Source organism: Leptopilina boulardi, unplaced genomic scaffold, assembly GCF_019393585.1.
Source record: "Leptopilina boulardi isolate dan_hultmark-lab unplaced genomic scaffold, ZJU_Lbou_2.1 LbouV2_292, whole genome shotgun sequence".
NCBI lineage: Eukaryota > Metazoa > Arthropoda > Insecta > Hymenoptera > Figitidae > Leptopilina > Leptopilina boulardi.
In genome coordinates, this window is record NW_026137854.1 from 424,912 (window position 1) to 449,178 (window position 24,267).

General features: G+C 27.2%; 2 protein-coding genes across 2 annotated transcripts in view; one reads left to right on the top strand and one right to left on the bottom strand.

Annotated features, from left to right (window-relative positions):
- LOC127282261 (GPI mannosyltransferase 2) overlaps positions 1-24,267 on the bottom strand; it is a 104,189-nt gene that overhangs the window by 51,072 nt on the left and 28,850 nt on the right. The window lies entirely within an intron of this gene.
- LOC127282267 (uncharacterized) lies at positions 12,155-17,502 on the top strand. Its single transcript, XM_051306442.1, has 3 exons — positions 12,155-12,569; positions 12,827-15,199; positions 17,414-17,502. Exons 1-3 carry the CDS (start codon positions 12,155-12,157, stop codon positions 17,500-17,502), a joined length of 2,877 nt encoding a protein of 958 aa, XP_051162399.1.

The window sequence follows — 24,267 nt, forward strand, 5'->3', positions numbered from 1 at the left end:
TATTCTTTAGGGAAAAAATCACCACAATAACAGGACTTATAAAATAAGTATTTATTTTTCAGAATATAATGTGACTTTTTAGATTAAAATAAAAAATTTATAATTATTAATGTTTAAAGCTAATTTATTTCTTGTATCAAATTAGTTGTATCATAAAACTTACAAAATTACTAAGAATATATGTCAAAGTAATACATTAAAATTTTTAAAATATTCAAAAGTTACACATTTAATTAATTCCGCAGAAAAAAGTTGTTGTCATTTTTGTTGCGGTTAATTTTGTCTAATGCTAAAAACCCATAAGATTTAACCCTAACTAGGTTTAGAATTTGTTGTAGGTTATTTTAACATCAAATTCTGGGTTAAAATAACACTTTGTTTTTCCTGTGTTGGACTCGAAAAAATGCTCGGGTCTACTGGACCAATATTGCCAGTTAACGGTTAAAAACACCTAATCTAACACCATACAATAGTGTCATTGTATTGGGATCTGACATGGGGGCGGGGCCTAAAGCAATATGGCGTAAATTGGGTAACACTTTTAGTGAATTTACATGGGAATAACATGGGATGCATGTTTAAAAATCGTTTTTAAAATCGTTTAAAAAATATTGCTTAATTTAATAAATGTATAAGTGAATTTTTTTAATACAAAATTACTATTTACATTCCTATTTACAAACATGAATAAAAATATAAAAGAAATCTTATTTTTATACAAATTATTTTCTCAAATCCAGCGATACATGTGCAAGAAAAATATTTTATTTTCCTTTATATTTCATGTAATTATATGAAAATTTATAAATGTATGTATTTCATTTTTCATTGTGAAAGTCTGTTAACAAGAAGTGAAAAAAAATTTATTTATCCGTTTTTACAGTGATAAATTAACTTTCAAAATGTTCACATGCACGGGTAATATGAAAGATTATATAACCTCCAAATTTTAAAATCTTAAACTTACATGGCAAAATGTAATCACTTCTTTTGAAATGCAGAGAACATACTCTCATAGAAGGCTTTATACTGTTTATTTTTAAAGCATTTTTCCAGGCCTTTAATTGATCGACTTTTTCAAAATTATCGAACGTATTTTTCACATCCACTACTCGTTGTTTTGGTTTCGGAAATTTATGGAAAATTACGCTTAAATTTTTCGCTACAGTACTGCCACAGCCTCTCACAGAACACTTAATTCTGCAGGAAGATTTCTCACGCGGAAAAAATGTAGCTTCATTCATAATGATAAAATAATTAACAATGACAGCGGAACTACAATTGCAAGTGACACAAATAGTTATCCAAACCTAGTTACATTTTTCAACACCAGATGGCATGTGTACGAATGTCAGATCCCAATAGTGATTTAACAATTGTTCAAATAATACGCAATAGAAATAACACTTTTTTTCCTAGATGCATAAAAAATGATATAGTAATTTAAATAATGACTACATATAAAATTACAAATTCAGATTAAAAAAATTTTTAACTTTGATTTTTTGTTTTATAAAAAGAAAAAAATTTAAAACGCCCAAAACTTTATAACTTCATTTTACATAACGCTAATGTACGGGGGCATTCTGAGTCATTTGCACATATTTTAAAGAATTTTTTGTAAAATAAAATTTATTAAAATCTCTTTAAACATTTATATATTATATTACATATTTTTTACGTAAATAAAATTTCATTTCATTAATTTACATCGATAAAATGGTTGTCAAAAGGGAAGCCCATAAAAATATGGTTGACATGATATCTCGAGTCAGAAACGTTGGACTTTAAAAATTCAAATGTCATGTTAAATTATATATATACTAGGGGGCTATGCCCCCTGCGCGCTTCGCGCGCCAACCCCCATCCCCCCTCCTCTCTTCCCCTCCTTTTCCCCACCACCACCCTAAATTTAAAGGTTATGTTCGTTTCAAGACTCTGAATATAGCCGCAAGTCCCCCCTCTCCCTTCTCTTCTACCCCCCCTTCTCTCTCTGAATATAGCCGCAAGTCCCCCCCCCTCTCCCTTCTCTTCTCCCCCCCCTTCTCTTGACTTGCGGCTATATTCAGAGTCTTGGAACAGCGGCGGCGGCGGCGGCGGCGTTGGCGGCGATATCTTTTTGTAATATAGGTAGATATATATATATATTAAACATATTATTATAATTTTACAATTATTATATTATTTTATTTTATATATATATATATATATATATAACGGTGTCAAAAAAATTTCATTTTCTGAGCTTTTGATTAGAACATGACTACTTTATGTTTTCGGAGTCGCTGAAATCGAATCTGAAGTCCGTTTATTCCTATCGCGTCAGGATTTTGAAGGAGCTTCTACTTGCTAGTGCATGTGCGCATCAATTTTTGGTTATCGAATATTAAATTAATTAATGAATTACTAGTTAATTAAATATAATTAATTAGGAACCCTATTATATTCTCTAAATCTGAATTAGTAAAAAAATTTACTAATTTGAATTAGTGACTCACTTTTTGCTTTAGAATTATTAAAATTTTACTAATTGAGAAGCAAAAACTGAGTCGTTAATTCAAATTATTAAACTTTTTTACTAATTCACATTTAGAGAGTATATTACATTAATTACATTTAATTAATTAGTAATTCTTTAATTAATTTAATATTCGAGAACCGAAAATTGATGCGCACATGCAGTAGCAAATGCAAAGCAAGTACAGATACAAGTACTAATGCGCAAGTTATTGTAGAACCCAAAATTTTCAAATGAATAAAAATGTATGTCTCTAAGTCTTATTATGACTACTTTATGTTTTTTGGTCGCTGAATGTGAAGGTGAAGTCCGTTTAATCCTATCACGTCAGGATTTTAAAATAACCACAAGAAAACCAAAATTGTACCCAAAAATTTTGAAATCAGAAACAATTTTTTATCTCCAAGTATTACCATAACTATTTTTTTTGGTTCGCTGAATGCGAATCTGAAGTCTATTTAACACCATTACGTCAGGGTTTTGAAGTAACTTTAAGAAAACCCCTCAATTTTGGTTTTTTGAGGTTATGTCAAAACCCTGAAATGACGGGGTTAAATAGACTTCATGTTCGGATTCAGAGACCTCAAAAATGTACAGCAGTCATAGTGAGACAAAGAGATAAGAATTGTTTTTATTTTAGAAATTTTTATGTCAATTTTTTTTTTTTTTTTGAGGTTATTTCAATATCTTGACGTGATTGGGTTAAACGGACTTCAGATTCTGTTTCATCGACCCCGAAAACATAAAGTAGTCATGGTCTGATCAAAAGCTCATATTCAAATTAAAAAAAATTTTAATTTTTTTATAAAAAAAATTTTAATTTTTTTATAAAAAAAATTAATATTTCTTTAATAAAAAATAAAAAAAAATTTTTTTGTTAACATTTTTGAAAAGTAAAAGAAAAAATGAAACTTTTCATTTATTATCAAAAATTGAAAAAATCAATTTTTTTCGAGTTATCAAACATTGAAAATAGGTCTACATTGAAGAAACTGAAATTTTGAAAATTCATAATTCGAAAATTTTTCAAAAAATAAAAAAATACGTATCTCTTTTTTTTACTACAGAACAAGAATAAAATACTTATATTTAGCCGAATTTAAAGGGTCGACGGAAATCTCACGTGATTGCGCCCATATATTCCACGAGAGAACATTTAGAATTGCTAAATTTAATAAAACTTTAACCTTAAAAATATTGTCCGATAATGAAATCAGAAAAATGTCAAAACATTGAATGAGGCCCGCACGGTTCGTTTAGTTTGTTTCTGTAATTCACGCAAAGATACACGAGCCCGCCCGATCAATTCCGAATGCCATTCGGCTTAGCCATTACATTATGCGTATGTGTGTAGCTTGGTGTGTAGCCTCACCGATTTAAACAATATATATAGCTAACCACCTACTTCTATATTTTGACCGCGAGGGGTCAGGCTTTAATAGAAAAGCGCAATTTGTATTACGTGCTTACTCTCAATTCATATCTGGCTCAAAAATAAATTTTATTTTCTTGGGTCAAATTTATTATTTGATTTCATTTTTTTGGTAATTTTTTTTAAATACATATTACCAATCGAAAGAATATCAAAAAAGCTTTCGAAACTGATATTAATAATTTTATTTTATTTTAATATTTAAGATTAAAAAAAAAAATTACAAGAAAAATTTTTTTTTTCACATTTGGTCACTTCAATTATTGTATTTGAAAAAATAAATCATTTAATTGACTCAAATAATAATTATCTGATAAAAATAAAGTAACCGATTATTTGAATTATTTAAATTTTGTTCGGTACATAAAATTAGAATAAATTGACAATAGTTTCCAAACAATTAAATTTAATAAATTTCAAAAATAAATGCCATAGTATTAGGCCTATACTACCCGATCACAACACTTTTTTTTCTTTTTTTTCCGCAGCATCGAAAGTCGAATAACGACATGAAAAAAGACAGTTTCGACAGCAATATTTATTGTCACCATTAGGTATTTCAAATTGGTTTGGGAAAATTCAAAATGGACGTAAACCTGTACATAAACAAACATTTTAAATGTATGGGACAAAATCAAATTTTTTTAATATCTCCATAAAATGAAATTTTTGAACCTAAATATATTAGGATTTTTGTTTATTTCATTAATGGCCTATTTAATACAATAATAAAATTAACGAAAAAAATAAAATCTATTTTTATTATTTTATTAAATAGGTCATTAAAAATAGAAACAAAAATTCTAATATATGTAGGTTCAAAAATTTCATTTAAGCGAAATATTAAAAAATTCAATTTCTTTGAATACATTTCAAATGTTTGTTTATGCACAGGCTTAAGTCCATCTTGAATTCTTTTCCATCAAACTTGAACTACCTTATGATACATATATTATATACTATTAAAATATGTGAATTTTACGTAAAGTTATAAAATGGGAAAAAAAAATTTTTTTCTTGTAATTATTTTTCATCTCTTAACCCTCTGACTGTGACTGTTATCAATAATTCTGTCGCCTGGTGTAAAATATGCGAAATATATTATATAACGATGAAGTGTGGATCACCCAGAGCAGGTAAAGGGTTAAATATAAAAAAAATATAAATATCATTATCTAATGCTTCTTTGAACTTCTTTCGATTGTTAATATGCATTTTTAAAAAAAAATTTTTTACTAATAAACCTAAAATTTAAAAATAAATTTAACTTTTTCGAAGTGAAAGGTACAATTCTTTTTAATCGAAACCAGAGGTTGTTTTCTACAAAAATATATAAATGAAAAAATGGAACAAGAATGTTTAAATATTTAAAAATATTAAAATCTGATTAAAAATTATCCAAAATAGTAAAAAAAAAAAGTAAATAATGTTAATTATCTATTTCAACAATCTTGTACCATTTTTTTAACTATATATTTTTGTGAGAAAAAACCTCTCATTTAGATTTCAAAATTTTTTTTTTTTAAATCTTACTTTTCACTCTTAAAAAGTTAATTTTATTCTTAAATTTCATTTATATGGTCAAAAAATTGTGCATCAACAAAGCTTTAAAAAATGATATTGATAAAAACGGAGAAAAAAAATATTTGAAAAATTACAATCTAAAGAAAACCAGGAAATAGCCGGTACTGAAATATTACACCGGAAGATTTTTTAAAAAAAATTTTTATTATCTCCTTTAAGAGATATAAATTTTTCAAAATTTAAGAATTTTAATGATTTTTTAATTTTGAATGTTCATTACATTTCTTAAAAATGTATAAATTTTAATTTTTTTTCCAAAATGTGTGTTTTTAATTAAACTTTTATAATATTTCATGCACAAATTTATATAATTGAAATTTACTTTTTTTTTAATTTAAATATTAAAATCTTTTTTTTTAAACTGCTAAAATTATTCTTTTTTTAAATATCCTAAATTTTTTTTTAAACATAATTTTCAGCATAGTTAGGTAGTAAAAAAATTTTTTACAAATATTTTCGAAATTTTTGCAATTGAACCTCCCAATTCTATAAATCGTTTAGCGCTCGGCCGGACGCTCTATTGGTAGTCGGGTTGCAGCGAGGGAGCCATTGACGCCCGCTGCTACCCGACTACTAATAGAGCGTCCGTCCGAGCGCTAAACGAATTATAGAATTGGGAGATTCAATTCTGAATTAAATTTTTTTTATATCTTATACACTTTTTCGATAATTTTACTTATTTTTACAGAATAAAAAAAAATAAATTATGACTTTTTTACCATAGAAATAAAATTTGTTGGTACTGGCACTATGATTTTGTTAATCTCTAAATTGGAATTAGCGACTATTCGCTTATTCGTAACTGTATAGGGGAGGATGGGGCAAGGATAGTTAAGGGGCAAGGATAGTTAGTGGCTCTAATACAGAAACGGCTCGTCAAAAAAACGGGTCATTTATCATGTACACTCGTCTTAACACCAAAAGATGACAGTAAAAATTTGAGCTTGCGGGGACACTATTTGTAGAAGCTACGTGCCCATTTGTGTTACATCTCAGTTTTGCTAAAATATTTTCACCTTATTTTTATTATTCAATCTTATTTTTGCGGATATAATTTATTAAATATATTTGGTTGCGTAAATGTTTTCTGGTGTAAAATTTTGTGCTGAAAACGAATATCATATTCGTTTTTTAAAAAAAAATTTTTTTTGTATTAAAAATTTGTGATAATTCGAAAAAAGCGCTCACGGGGCAAAACTAGTTAGTGCCTTGTTGTAATACTTATGACAAGGTAATGTCTGGCTAACACAATTTTTTAATTGCAAACGAAATGCTAATTGCTTTTTATGGATCGCGATTTAATAATTTTTTTGTTTTTCAAAAAATTCACAAAAAACATGTTTTTTTTGATAAAAATGATCATCCTTAACTGCTAAGTTGTATTAAACATGATTCGATTTAATTAGAACAATAATTTTTATTGTTATTTCTTGACAAATATAATTCGATACCTTGAAACAATGGAAAATCAAATTTCATGATTTTTTGTATCATTCTTAGTAAAAAAAAATTTTCAACTATCTTTGCCCCACTAGTGGGGCAAGGATAGTTAAAAATTTTTTTTTACTTTTCCAATATTATCTCGAAGGCATTGCAATCTACAAGAAAACAATGTATAACAAAATTGTAGCTAAATAAACAGGCTTTCCAACGATACTATTCTTTTTCCGATGCCAGTTTAAATTTCACGGCTAGATCCAAAAATATCTTACCTAACTATCCTTGCCCCATCCTCCCCTACTATGGGCTGAATAAAATATAGACTATTGGGATCAGAAATCACGCGAAACTGACCCACCCCTGAGCCTTCTTGTGACAACCATCTTGGTTTTTTATCTCTTTCTTTTGTATATGTTAGAGAAACACGGAATGAAAACATGGCCTCCACAACAAGGCTCTCACCAGATGGCGTATCGCAGTATTTCAGATCCCAATTCTATTAAATTTTTGAAAAGTTCAATTAAAAAAACAAATTAAACTAATAATAATATTGATGCATATTTTTAATGACTTTTACGCATAAAATTTTTTTTTTATTTTTTTCTCGTAATTTTGAGTTTTTCAAAAAATTAATTTCAACATAAAAAAGAACAAGTATAGTACAAATGAGCACAATTTCTTTAATTTAAACTTAGACGCATAAAAAAGTTTGTTCATTTTTTTGCCCGGAATTTAGAGTTTTTAAAAAAATGAATTATTGCACTGAACATTATAAGTTTAACACAATTTAACAAAATATTTCATTTTTTAAATATTTTTTTTGTTGTATAAAAAAAAATTTTATCTCAGAGACACAAATATGGCGTCTTCGGATACTTGACGTCCGAATGTAAAGCCAATCATTTAATCTCCCGTATGAAAATGACATTGATGTTTGCCCTAGGTTAAACATGAACAGCTGGCCCATGTATTATTTTTGCCTTAAGGTAAAAATGGATGCCATTTTCAAACGGTAGAACAAATGAATGGCTTTTTCACCCGGCCATCAGATAACTTAAAAGCGCAACGTTTGTGGCTTTAAATTAAAAATAAATTTTCTTTAAAAAACTAAAAATTTTACATTTAGAGAAATGATTTATTTCTTGAAAACCTCAAAATTGCGGATATAAAAATCAAATAGTATATTAAACAAGAAGGATCCAAAGTAATTTTTTTTTACTTTTGCGTTTTCAGCCCGGAAAGTTGGTTCTACAATAAGCGCGTAGGAGTTAGATTGCGCAGTGGGGGTAAGGCAATTGCTTTGTCGCGGCGATTTTGCTCCCATGTGGAACCGCTGTCAGGCCGATTCCAGAATGCTGATTCCACATATACGAAATGCGCGCGTTTTGTGCTGACGCGTGTTGCTAGCGACAGAGTGGTATACGTATTAAACTATACGTATATCACTCTATCGCTAGCGATACGCGTCAACAAATACGTATCCCACTCTGTCGCTAGCGACACGCGTCAGCGCAAAACGCGCGCGTTTGGTATATGTGGAATCAGTATTAAATGGGTGACGTTAGCACGTCCACGTTCGCGTCCACGTCCGATGCGCTTATTGTAGAGCCAACTTTCCGGGCTGCAAACGCAAATGTAAAAAATAGCTTACTTTGGAACCTTCTTGTTTAATATACTATTTTATTTTTATATCCGCAAATTTGATTTATTTAAAACATAAATTATTACACTAAAGATCACAAGTTAAACACAATTCAGTACAAATTTTTTTTTAATGTAAATAAAAAGGAATTGAGAGTCAGCACGTAATTCAAATCGCGCTTTTATATGTATTAAAATATGCCCCATAGTGGTTAAAATATCGAAGCTTAGGAGTTTAACTATATATTCAAAAAAAATGAAAATAATAATTTTTTTTAATTTTTTAGAAATGTGCAAAATTAAAAAAAATTGTTAAAAATTATTTTGTTTCATTTTTTTTTGAACCTGAAATCATATTTCGCTATGAAAAATGAAAAAAAAATAATTTTTTTTAATTTTCAAAAATGCGAAAAATGCTGCGCGCGGTGTTTAAATGTTTATTTAAACCTATAAAACTTATCGGCCCACTATAAATTTTTTTGTAAAATCTTCTTAGTATTTCCAGGTATGTTATTTTAAAAAAAAATTTAAAAACTATTATATCCAAATTTTAAAAAAATCTTAATTTCTTTATAAAAAATTGATATTTTTTTAATAAAAAATAAAACAAAAATTTTTTGTTAACATTGTTGAAAAGTAAAAAAAAACTGAAACTTTTTTTTCTTATCAAAAATTTAAAAAAAATCAATTTTTTTAGACTTATGAGTCATTAAAATAACTAAAATTTTAATAATTCATAACTCGAAAATCTTTTTGAAAAACAAAAAAAATATGTATCTATTTTTTTACTGCAGAATAAAAAAAAATATATTTGCCCGAATTTAAAGGGTCGACGGAAATCTCACGTGAAATCGTCCATATATTTAAAGCGGAAAGGTTACACACTTACGCATAATGTAATGGCTAAGCCGAATGACGTTCGGAAATGATCGGGCGGGCTCGTGTATCTTTGCGTGAATTAGAGAAACAAACTAAACGAACCGTGTGGGGCCTCATTCAATGTTTTGACGTTATTTTCACATAAAGTATATGTGCCGGTTATTGAAAGAATTCATTAACCGCCAATATTTTTAATGTTAAAATTATAAATTATAATTAATTAATTTAAATTTAATTTTTCTTTTATTTTTCAATAATATTAACAAAAAATTTTTTTTAAATTTTTATTTAAAAAAATATCAGTTTTTTATAAAGAAATTAATATTTTTTTTAATTTGGATATGTTTTTTGAAAATTTTTTTTTTTAAAAAACATACCTGGAAATACTAAGAAGATTTTGCAAAAAAGTTTAGAGTGGGCCGATTAGTTTTATAGGTTTAAATAAACATTTAAACACCGCGCGCAGAATTTTTAGCATTTTTGAAAATTGTTAAATTGTTAATAATTATTTTTTTCATTTTTTTTTAACCTGAAATCATATTACACTATTAAAAATGAAAAAAAATAATTTTTAACAATTTAACAATTTTTTTTAATTTTCAAAAATGCGAAAAATGCTGCGCGCGGTGTTTAAATGTTTATTTAAACCTATAAAACTTATCGGGGGCAGACCACTTTTCGCCGCCAACTCATCCCCGTGTACCTGCTCAGCGGCAAATTTTCGTCCCCGTATGTTCCCCCACTACCGGCCGTACTGTACACCTCCGTTCAGTCTGACTGCATGTGTTTTCCACTTCCCCCTTCTCCTTCTCCAGCACAATGAATTTTTTATTTAATTTTTAATTTAATTTTCTTAGATTTTGAATTGAAATTTTGGATAATAATTGAATTTTAATTGAAATTTTGGGTAATAATTAAATTTTAGTTTATTTTGAATTGGAATTTTTGAAAATAATTGAATTTTATTGTGATATTTTTTTAAAATTATAAACAATTGTTAAATTTCATAAAAATTTTATTTGAAAAATAATTTTGAAATAATTGAATTTGTGATGAATTTCATTAAAATTATTAAAAATAATTAATTTAATGAAGAATTATTTTAGTTCAAAATTTGTTAAATAATTGAATTGAAGAAGATCTGAAGAAGATCTACATTTTATACTAAAAAAATGTATTTTATTAAAAATTTTTTTTTTAATGTAAAAAAAAGTCGAAAAAGTTGCCGTCTGACTGAACGGAGGGGTACAGTACGACCGGTAGTGGGGGAACATACGGGGACGAAAATTTGCCGCTGAGCAGGTACACGGGGATGAGTTGGCGGCGAAAAGTGGTCTGCCCTTTGTTTCTCTAATTCTCGCAGAGATACACGAGCCAGCCCGATCAATTCCGAATGTCATTCGGCTTAGACACTACATTATACGTATGTTTGTAGCCTCACTGATTTAAGATATATAATAGGTAGCTAACTACCTAATCTTAGATATTTTGACCGCGAATTTTGAGTTTTTCAAAAAATGAATTTTATATTCTTAAGAAAATATTTAATTCAATAATAAAAACCTTTTTTATTTTTTAACTAAATAATTATTTTTGTTATTTTGACATTTTAAATTTTTTCTAAATATTTAACAAAAAATCAAAGTTTTAAAAAAAAATTTTTATTATACTTATTTATTTACAAATAAAATTTTACTTACCATTCTTGCCATCATTCCTATACTTATATCTCCTTGTCCTGATGCAAGAATGTCCCTGATGACAATACTCAGCTGCTCTGCCGTGTTTTCTAAAAACTTAGGTAACTGCAGAATGAAAGATTTCGAGAAAAACGCGAAAAACTGTTTAAACTTCATTGATATGTACCGCAAAGCCTAATTAAAATTTTTAAATGCCGTTTTGTTCCTTCGATTCGTCTAAATTTATTCTTTTTAATTATGTAAAAATAAATGTTGTATTTGTTTAAACATTCAATAAATTATTAAAAATGTAGTTACCGGTATGCTGATTTGAGGGTCGTCGCACGAGAAACTTAGGTAACTGGTAGTTACTTGGTCCCTCGTGCTACGAGCGCCCGTATTAGGCCTCTCGTCGCACAGAAAACTTAGGTAACTGCAGGGAATATATAAGAATTTTCATCTTTCTGGGCAAAAAATATATTAAATAATAAACTATAATTATTTAATAAGCTGCGAAAGTTGTCACTATAATTATTGTTTTTTACAAATATTTAATTTTATGGTTAAATTTATTTTAATTATACAATATTAGAGTCAAATATTGTATTAACTCAGAATATATTAAATAATAATATAAAATAAAATAAAATACATAAAAAAAATTAAAAAATAGTAAAAATATATTAAATAATTATATTAAATAAAAATATTATCTAATATTAAATCTCTGGCGGATATTTATCCGCCAGAGAGCGCCTTGAAACATGTGCATGGTTTTGCTCCTTATATTTTCATTGTTATTGTCGGTTATATTGTTTTATAAATTGAAACAAATAGACTAAGTGATCTATTGAACAAAGAGTGATTATTTGTGTATAGTGAATGAGAAAAATTTTCAAAAACATATTGGTTTTTCATGGTCTTTTCTTTCTAACCTCAAATCTGTGCACGTGCTTATCAAATATACAGTTTGTTTACGCTATGAGTAGTGATTCACAAAATTGCTCAAGTCAGCTAGCAGTTGACAAAACTTGTAGATTTTGTAATCAGAGCGTGAAGAATGCTGTCTTTTGTCCAGGATGTTCTGCACCTTATCACCCAGGGTGTGCTATTCGATCTGGAACCTTATCAGATGGTTCTAGTAAATACATAAAGTGCTGTGGCTCTAGTTCTCGTCCTAATTCTCCAACACCGAGTGTAGGAATAACCTTGGACGATGTTAGTAAAATTATTAATAGTGCTGTTAATTCGCTACAAGTTAAAATGTCAAAGGACAACCAACAAGTTTTGAGTTCTGTTCAGAGCATTGAGGCAAAATTTGACAATATTATGGATAGAATCACGGCTAACGAGGAAACAATTGAAAAGGTCACGGATAGACTAGATGTCGTCGAAGGTACGCTTAAAAAAGTTAATTCGAAATTGAAAACTGCCACCTTAAACATAAATTCAATATTTAATGAGTTTGAGCGTCGAAATAGTAAACGTAATAATTTAATTCTTTTTGGATTTCCTGAGAATAAAAATACTGAAAACTTTAATAGTATTGAAGTGGGTGGTGATTCAGACTACACAATAAAACTTTTAAAAGAAATTTTGCATCCCATTAATTTACCTGCAATAAAGATTAATCGTGTCGGTAATTTGTCGCAGGACCAAACGAGACCAAGACTTTTGAAAATTCATTGCGAGAATCCGTCAATTGCTCAAATTCTCATGCAAGACCTTTTGAAAGCAATAAAAAACAAAGCGAAGATGACAAAGTTGAAAATCACAGACCTTTGGATAACAACCGACAAAACAAAGGAACAGTTAATTCAATTCAAAGATGTGAAAAAGGAATTGCAAGATCGACGACTAGCAGGGGAGGAGAATATCAGGATGGTAATCAGAAACAATATTCCTCTAATTGTACAGAATCCACTGAAAAAGTAAGGCGTGAGCGGTCCGCATGTTTCGAAAAGCAACTAAGTAATGATGTTCACTGTAATCTCCCACCAAGCGGCCAAACTGAGTCATCAGTCACAAGAGTGTTTGAAGTATATTTCCAAAATGTGAGAGGCCTGCGCACGAAGCTTCACGATTTACGAAGAGTATTACCTTCCAGTTCAGCTCATATGTTTGTGTTTACGGAAACTTGGCTACATGCCGGGATAAGTACGTCTGAGTTAGGCTTTGATAATTTTTCAACGTTCAGGTGTGACAGAAATGTTGCCACTAGTGTAAGTCAGCGAGGTGGAGGAGTTTTATTATCTGTTAATAATAACTTCCCTAGTATATTAATTCCCAATTCAAATAATTCTATAGAAATGATTTTTGTTCGTGTAAATATTTTTGGTTCTTGGCACATTTTTGGTGTGGTATATTTGCCTCCAAATTCTGATATTACTATTTATGCAAATTTTTATCGTTCATTGGAGGAGATATTTTTTACTTATCCAAATGTGCCTATTCATATATTGGGTGATTTCAATATGCCTTATATCGAATGGGATATTTCTTTTCAGAATGAACTTCGTTGTAAGCCTAAACAGGGGTCTTTAACCTCTCAAATAACCATTACTGAGAAAACATTAGACACTCTGCAACTTTTAAATTTAACACAATTAAATATTTTTGCTAATGAATATAACTCCATATTGGACCTTATTTTATCTAATTATGATAATAGTACGATACAATTAGCTTTTGATTCTCTTCTTCCTACTGACAAATATCATCCTCCATTAATTTATGATATTAAACTTGATAAAAAAGTACCTGTACAATTTAATGAATACACATCTTATAATTTTGGCAAGGCAGATTTCCAATCTATTAATAATTATTTGTCTACTATTGAATGGGAACAATTATTCGGCGAAAAATTGGCAATATTGAATTCAGATATAAATGTTTATGATTCTAATACAAATTTAAGCACATTAATTGATGATATGATTAATATTTTATATATGCATATTTATACTTCTTTTGAATTGTTTATTCCCCTTTCCTACCATAAAAGCACAACATATCCTCCGTGGTTTAATAATGAATTGAAAAATTTGGTTAAGGAAAAGAAAATTGCACATGCTATGTATAAACGAACTAGAGAATTATCACACTATGAACAATTTACAATTTTAAGAGCTCAATACAACAAAATGTCTATTGAGTGTTATAATCAATTCATTATCAGAACCGAAAATAACCTAATATCTAATCCTAAATTATTTTGGAATTATTTAAATTCTTCTAAGGAAAAATCTGTATTACCAATGGAAATGTCACTTGACACAATAACTGCTTGTAACAGTGAGGATATTGCGAATCTGTTTGTGCGATTTTTTGATTCTGTTTATGGTGTTGATGATAAAGATAAACATAATTTTGAATTTGTTGAGGATGTGGAGTTAAATGTAACGCACATAACTAAGAATGAAATTTTGGCTAAAATAAGAAAATTGAATACAAAAAAGGGTCCAGGAGTCGATGGTATTCCGTCATCTTTTATGAAGTCATGTAGCTCCTCGATTATTGATCCATTATTTTATATTTTCAATTCTTCTCTGAAAATTGGCTACTTTCCTGAAATATGGAAAGAAGGTATTATTGTCCCTATTTATAAAAAGGGTAATAAATCAAATGTAAAAAATTACAGGCCAATTGTAATTCTTAATGCAATACCAAAACTTTTCGAGAGTATTTTTTATGATAGAATGTTCTCGGCATTTGAAAGCATTTTAATCGAGGAGCAGCATGGTTTCAGGAGAGGTCGCTCTACAGTGACTAATCTTTGCGTGTACACACAATATTTGACCGAAGCTTTGGAGGGCGGTAAGCAGGTTGATGCAGTTTATACTGACTTCTCTAAGGCTTTCGATAAAGTTAGTCATTCTGTTTTAATATCTAAACTCGAAGCATATGGTGTATCAGAGATGACCTTACGATGGCTTCGCTCCTATCTTCATAATAGATCTCTTGTGGTTAGAGTAAAGGGTCAACTGTCTGCTAAAATATTTCCAACGTCAGGGGTGCCACAGGGTTCACATCTCGGACCACTCTTATTTATTATATTTATAAATGATATTAAAAATTATATAAAGTATTGTAACTTTAACTGTTATGCAGACGACTTAAAATTATATCATACAATTACATCGATTAAATGCGCGCTTGAGCTCCAAGATGATCTGGAGAGTTTAAATGATTGGTCAATTATTAATAAACTTCCATTAAATTTAGAGAAATGTGAAACAATTACTTTTGCGAGAAAAAGAAAAACATTTCAATTTTATTATAATATTAATGGTACTGTTCTCCGTAAACTGCGTGAAGTAAGTGACTTGGGCATTGTGTTGGACAGTACTCTCACGTATATTGTTCTTATAAATAATATTGTAAACAAAGCCATTAGAGCTTTAAACATGATAATGAGAGTAGGTTCTAAATTTCATAACCGATGTGTATTAAGGGTATTATATTTTACATTTGTTCGCCCTCTCCTTGAATATGTTTCCGTAATTTGGTCACCTCAATACTATGTTCATAAAATTAGGATTGAGAGAGTACAAAATGTTTTTCTTAGATTTGCGGCTAGACAAGTTGGTATCCCTTACGATAAATGTAATCATGATTATAGCGAACTCCGTCGACTCCTTGACATTCCTTCTATTCAACATAGATTTCTTAAAAATGATATCTTGTTTCTGTATAAAGTTTTGAATGGAATAATTGAATGCCCAACAATATTCTCACAGATCTCACTGTCATCGCCTATTGTTTCTCTTCGATTTCCTACAGTTTTTAAAGTACAAAACCATCGTACAAATTATGGAGACAATTGTGCGCTCACGCGTATTTGTAGGGAAGCAAATCTCATGCACGAAATTGATTTTTTTCAACCTTCTTTTAGCATATTTAAAAACAAACTAAATCGGTTTCTTCTCGATAAAAAATATTCTTTTTTGGGTTGATTTACATTATTTTTTAAGTTAAGTTAAGAATTTTTCATTGTAATAAAGGGCGTTGCCCGTGTATAAAGAAATAAAAATAAAAAAATAAATAAAATAAAAAAAAATAATATAAAAATAAATAATAAATAATAAAGTGTAATTATTTAATAAGATGAGAAAGTTATCATTATAATTATTGTTTTTTACAAATATTAAACTAAATGATTGAATTTATTTTAATTTTACAATATTAAAGTCAAATTATTGTAGGTAATGTAGTTCGCTGCTTTATTAACGTTTATTTAAATAATTAAAAACGATTTTAATTTTTTAAATAATTGAACTAAATTAATTATATATTAATCATGAAATAAACATATTACTGAACTTCATTTTCTTAATTTATTAATGCTTTTATGTTATTTATTAAAATTAATACTTAATTTTTCAATAATTGATAAATTATTATTTAGGTATAATTATATATATATATATATATATATATATATATAGTATTGGAGTTTTTTATTTCATTATTTATTGTCATTACAAATTATTAATTGCACAAAAAACATTGTAATTTTAAAGAAATGTATAAGATTTTGCAGTTACTTGGTCCTTCAAAACACGGACCTCCTTTTTCGAGGCCTCGTCGCATAGAAAACTTAGGTAACTACAGTGCTCTTATAGCACTCTGTAGTTACCTAAGTTTTCCATGCGACGAGGGCTCGAAAAATGAGGTCCGTGTTTTGAGAAACTTAGGCACTGGTGCAGTTACCTAAGTTCTTCAAATCACGACCTACAAAATACGTCACAACACCCAAAGACACCCAAGTTTTTATAGCAGTTACCTAAGTTTCTCAAATTATCACTCATCAATTTTTGCAGTTACCGGTATTTTCAATTATTTATGCAAAAATTATTATTAATAATATTAACAATTTTTAAAAATAATTTGCATTAACAGGTGTATCTTTTTTCCACGATTCCAACGATATAAAAAACTCATTTTTCGATTTTTTTGCAGTTACCTAAGTTTTTAGAAAACACGGCAGTGCTCTGCTGCCATGTTCAATTTACACACACACACACACAAAATAATAAAATTAAAGAAAAATAAATCCTAACAAAATATAAAAAATTTAAAATTTTTTTAAAAATTAATATCAAAAACACACGAGCACTAATTAAAAAAGTGCAGAAAAAATTCAAAAGAATTAGTCAAATTAAATAAAAATTGAATTTTAATATTGAAAAATACAAAAATTCAAAATTGTTTTGGTAAAATAAAATTGCACAACAGGTGGCACAGACGTGGTCAGGCGAGAGCGTTGGATGCAAATGGCGTACTTTATGCCCCGATGTATGGAAATTGGCTTGTTTGCGCCTTAACACGTTTTAGGTATAACGCGCAGCTTGCCCCTCTCGAAATATTTCAGAAATATTCCTATTTTTTCTCTAATAGCGAAATTTTAAAATTTATTCTGTTTACGGGTGTAAATTTTTAATTTCTGACAATTTTGAGAATTTAAAAATGTAATATATTATGAAAAATTAAAATAATTATAACTTAGTGTATAATTTTTTTAAATAATAATTCTTGAAAACTTAAAATTTGAACTTCTCTTAAAATTTGATTTATTTTTCAAAGAGATTTTTTAAATATTTTTTTATTAATTGAAACAATCAATCGTACGCATTTTTATAAATTTCAAATTTTTCAAAACCATAAATTACCGTAAAATACGGGAAGTCTACGATTACTACGAATTAATTAAAAAAAATTTTTTTTTTTAAATTATTTAATTATTATTGCTTTAGTATGTATGGAATGAGCCAAAAGTTTTGAACGTTCAATATTTTTTCAATCTATAAATTATTAGAAATTATAATGTCAATTATATAATAATAAAATGCTTGATCTGTCCTTCTGTCCTAACTTGAAGTTGGAGTTTACAAATTTCACGTGTTTTTTGAATTACAATGGTATGAAGTGTCAAATCTGTGTTTAATTTTGAAAAATCTTTTTTAAAATTTTTGCCAAAGTTGTATAATTGTGTTTCCAAATTTCGGAATTGGTTTCTTTGAAATTTCTTTATAATAAACCATTACATAACCAATTTCGCGCATTTAATTTTATAATTAATAGAATAAAATTGATTATTCTTATTCTTTTGCAATTGAGGTTTAATTTGTAGGTTTTTTTTGAAGGTAATTAGTGTTTTTTATATTAAAAAAATAATATAGACGTGCTGTTTAATTTTATTGGACTTTGTAAGGGATTTTTTCATTTTCCAGGAAAACATTCTATCAAAAAAATCTAATAAAATTGATTATTCTTATTCTTTTGCAATTGAGGTTTAAGTTGTAGATTTTATTGAAGGTAATTAGTGTTGTTTTACAGTAAAAAAATAATACAGACATGCTGTTTAATTTTATTTGCGTTTGTAAGGAATTTTTTCATTTTTCAGGAAAACATTCTATCTAAAATTATTATATATGAGGCAAAATTCCTGAAATGTCCGAACAAAAAATTAAAAGTTCTCGAATTTAATCCATACTTTTCTAAAATGTTGTTATTGTTGGTGAAAGTCTAAAAATCAATTATTATTGAATTTAATAAAATAGTTTTTGAATTACAACGTTTTTAATTTTTGACTTTTGAAAAAAAAAATTTTTTTCAATATACAATATTTATAAGTAGAATGCATAAAAGTTAACATATATATAATGATTTTTAAAGCTTTTTTGACGGGCTACACGCTGTTAATAAAATTTTTTTTTTTAAATAACATTTGACCTTGAAATTCAAGGTCAAAATGTTAATTTACGTTTATCTGAAAATCGGATTTTTTAAAATTATTTTTAACTATCTCAATGGAAAGCTTGACTAATTTCCTACAAAACATGTAATTTTCAGAGTGGGATCTGTTAAAGTTTTTGAGATATTAATTAATTAATTAATTAATGTTTATAACAAATGAAATATTTTACAAACGAATAAAGTTACCGTAATTCTGAAATTAGTAATTGAAAGTTAACGTAATTCCGCATCCAACGAGCCATATATGAAGTATTTTGGATAAGTAGATTGTTAATAAACAATTAGTTAACATTGCAATTGTTTATTAACAATCTACTCATCCAAAATACTTCATATAGGGCTCGTTGGATGCGGAATTAACTTAACTTTCAATTGGTTAGTTTAGATTTACGATAACTTTATTTGTTTGTAAGATATTTCATTTTTTACTAACAACAAGCATCCAAAAGCCCAATATGAAGTATTTTTGTTCAATTTTAGTTAAATAACAATAAAAAATGAAATATCTTACAAACAAATAAAGTTATCGTAAATCTAAACTAACCAATTGAAAGTTAAGCTAATTCCGCATCCAACGAGCCCTATATGAAGTATTTTGGATGAGTAGATTGTTAATAAACAATTGCAATGTTAACTAATTGTTTATTAACAATCTACTTATCCAAAATACTTCATATAGGGCTCGTTGGATGCGGAATTACGTTAACTTTCAATTACTAATTTCAGAATTACGGTAACTTTATTCGTTTGTAAAATATTTCATTTGTTATAAACATTAATTAATTAATTAATTAATATCTCAAAAACTTTAACAGATCCCACTCTGAAAATTACATGTTTTGTAGGAAATTAGTCAAGCTTTCCATTGAGATAGTTAAAAATAATTTTAAAAAATCCGATTTTCAGATAAACGTAAATTAACATTTTGACCTTGAATTTCAAGGTCAAATGTTATTTAAAAAAAAAAATTTTATTAACAGCGTGTAGCCCGTCAAAAAAGCTTTAAAAATCATTATATATATGTTAACTTTTATGCATTCTACTTATAAATATTGTATATTGAAAAAAATTTTTTTTTTCAAAAGTCAAAAATTAAAAACGTTGTAATTCAAAAACTATTTTATTAAATTCAATAATAATTGATTTTTAGACTTTCACCAACAATAACAACATTTTAGAAAAGTATGGATTAAATTCGAGAACTTTTAATTTTTTGTTCGGACATTTCAGGAATTTTGCCTCATATATATAATAATAATAATAAAATGCTAGGCCTGTCCTTCTGTCCTGACTTGAAGTTAGTCTATGCTGATTTCACGTATTTTTTGAATTGTATTGTTATGGCGTGTCAAATTTTAAATATTACTTTTCTCATTTTTGCCAAGTTGTATAATTGTGTTTTCTAATTGCGGAATTGGTTTCTTTAACATTTCTTTATAAAAAACAATGAAATATATAATTTCGCGCGCTTGCGCGCCTTTAATTTTGCTATAGTTTAAAATAAAACAGTAAATTAAACAAAAATTAAATTAATAACTTGTTTTTCTATATTTAAAACAATATTTTGTAATATAATTCGTACTTAAAGAAGTTACAAAAAAAATTTTGTTAATATGAATGTTCAAAACTTTTTGCTCATGATTTTATGGGTTTTGTGATTCGCGCAAATATTCGAAAATTGTTAATTATAAAATGTTATTTAGAGAAAGACTAAATAATACCGTGCCGAGAAGGTAGGAAACCCCCGCTAAGTAAACCATAAGTGTGAGTGTTATTTTCAAAAAAGTGTAAATATATTTTTATTAAAAACGCGTTTTTCGTTGTTCTGAATCATTGGAAACATTCATTTTTTGTTGATGACAAAATATTTGAATTTTGGACTTAGAAAATTTTTATTAAAAAATTAATTAAAATTTTTTTTTGTTGAAAATTTCGATTTTTACTTAAAAAATTATTAATTAATTAATTATTTTTCAATTTTCCATAGTATATTACAGTTTTAAATATTTAATATTGTCAGAAAAAAAAATTGACTATAAATCGTCTTAATTTCAAAAGGTTGAAATATGTTTTTAAATTAATATTTTTCTCAAATTGTATACAGTAAGAATAATAACTACTGATCAGCCCTAAGCGTGAGTGCTCTTTATATTTTACATAAGAGTGTCCTTTTTCACACTTATAGACTGCTTAATAGTTAAAAATTCTTACTCTATACTATTTCACCCTTCATAATATTTACTTTTCTTTACTTCTAGAATAGAAGTAATGAATTTAAAATTATCTTTTAATATTTTCGTTGAAAATTTTAGTAGTCTCCTGGAAGCCGATGAGCTTGTGCTGAATTAAAATTGGGCTTGTTCCTCTTCAGATATAAAAAAAAATTTAATAATAAAAAATTTTTATTATTAAAACAAAGTTTTTAAAATTGTGTTATTTAATTTAATTAATGTTTAAACGTGTTGTTTCATGTTTTTCGTGTTAAGTGTAAAATTATTGCAGTTTTATTCGTTCTGAAAAATTTAATTGTTTCAAACAATTTAAAATTTAAAAAAGGTAAGTTTTTATGTACTTTTTAAAATTATATACATTATTATATATATATATATATATGGGACGTTCCACGTCAAACGGAACAGAGCTCTAGCCAAAAATTGGCTTGATAAAAAAAATTGTTTAAGGGCTGAAAAAACTTGTACACTCTTGTACTTTCGAATGCAGTTGGGCGATTTTAGAAATTCAATATGGCGGCGCCTGTAGATGTGATATAAGTCATCAATGTCACGATTCGACAAATACAAACATGAATAAAATTTCCAAAATTAATTAAATTGAATCAAAAAATACACTTTTAAGCATTTTTGGGGTCGCTGAATACGAATCTGAAGTCAGATTTTAAAAATTCAAAATGGCGGATCCCAAATGGTGGTCGATTTTTAAAAATTTAATATTTTTCCTCAAAACTTGCTACTTGGGGGTTTTCGGGGTCGTAGAATACGAATCTGAAGTCAGATTTTAAAAATTCAAAATGGCGGATCCAAAATGGTGGTCGATTTTTGTTAAAATTCAATTTTTTTTCTCAAAACTTGCTACTTGGGGGTTTTTTGGGTCGTAGAATACGAATCTGAAGTCAGATTTAAAAAATTCAAAATGTCGGATCCCAAATGGTGGTCCATTTTTGTTAAAACTCCGTTTTTTTCAAAACTGGTTACTACCACCATTTGGGATCCGCCATTTTTAATTTTTTAAATCTGACTTCAGATTCGTATTCTACGACCCAAAAAACCCCCGAGTAACCAGTTTTGAGAAAAAAAATTGAGTTTTAACAAAAATGGACCACCATTTGGAATCCGCCATTTTGAATTTTTGGCTAGAGCTCTGTTTCGTTTGACGTGGAACGTCCCATATATTTCTTTCTTCAATAAATTTTTTAGCAAAACGTTTACAAGATATGTATTTTTTAAAAATTCAAATTTTAAACTTAGTTGAGTTATGTACAAATTATTTTTCAAAAATAAAACATTATTTAAATTTAAAAATTTTGAAAATTAATAAGTTTTAAACGGCTTTCTAAAATTTTTGAAAAAAAATCTTGTCGGGAAATCAAAACCGACGCTACCTTCGAACGTAGGCAGCAAGAGGTGGGGATTTTGCTTGAAAAAAGCCAACATCCCCACCACTCAATTCCTACGTTCAAAGGCAGCGTCATTTATTATTTCCAGGTCCTCAAGGGGCATTATTGAAATACTGCTTTCAAATATTATTTCAAATTTTTTTTGAATATTTCTGGCGGTCTAAAAATAAGACTGCAATGTACAAAAATAACAATTTTTTTTTATTATTTATTATCTTAAATTATTTTTTAATTAATTTTTTTATGAAATTTAATAATTATTTATAATTTTAAAAAAATTATCAAATAAAATTATCAAAAAATTTTAATTTAAAATAAATTAAAATTAAATTATTTGCAAAAATTAAAATTGTTTTAAATAATTTTCATTATATTTTTAAAAAATTTAGTTATCTAAAAGCATTTTTCAATTTAAAATTTTTTGAATTAAATTTTTTTATTTGATTCTTAATAAATTCTTCATCAACATAGATCATTAAATATTTCTTTTATTATAATTATTGTCTGAAATTTAACACAATTTTTTGAAATTCAATTATTTTTAACAATATTAAATAATTCAAAATTTTTTTAGTCAGGGAAAATAAAAAATTAGTCGGGAAAAATTCAGGGAATTTTGAAAATAAAATTTTGCGGACACATTGTTCAAATAAATTGCTTAAGTCAGACTTGAAAAATTATAAAAATGTAATTTTACAATTTTTTTTAAATTTGTCATACTTAAATAAAAGTTTTAAAGTTTGTTTTACAATTAGTTCGATTCTGAAGTATTGTAATATAATTTTTTTTTGACAATATTTTTATACAATTATTCTCTTAATACAGATTTAATCAAATGAATTTAATATCTAATGACATTAGTTATTTAAAGTAAAATAATGATTAATCAATTTATTTTTTTTTAAATAAAAAACCGACTAAAACCAATTTTTTGTATCTTAAACTCGATCAGAGACCTAAATTGTATGCAAAATTTAAACCACATATAAATTAAAATATTTTTAAAAATTATTTTTTTAGAAATTTTATTATAATTTTACAGAATTTTTTTGTTAGGAATGATGTTTTAAACAAATAATTGTTTTTTTATATATTACAAATTAAACCGTTTTTCAATTAACTTGAAAACCAAGTAAAATTATAATTTTACTTGGTTTTCAAGTTAATTGAAAAACGGTTTTACTTACGGTTTTTACTTAACCTCAAAAATTAACAATATTATAATTATAATATTGTTAATTTTTGAGGTTAAGTAAAAAATAATAATTTTACCCTTTGTAAAATTATAATTTACTTATTTTCAATTTCTTTAAATAAAAGTAAATAATTTGTGTAAATGCAAAATTTGTTTTATTGATTTGAAAATAAATTTTAGTATAATATGTATTTTTAATATTATACGGGTTGTATTTGAATGCTGGATTTTCAATTTTAACCTCTTTCTTTATAAAATACTTAATAAAAATTTAGCTCATCGAATATACAATCGAATACCCGGATCAAATAACTCGACCGACGCTCGGACGCACGCTCTAATGGTAGTCGGGTAGCAGTGAGCCGCCCACAGGCTGTCACTGCTACTTGACTGGTAATAGAGCGTTCGTCCGAGCGTCGGTCGAGTTATTTGATCCGGGTATTCAATCATACATTTTTTCCAAAATTCAAAAAATTTACACTTATAAGAATCATATTCAAATTT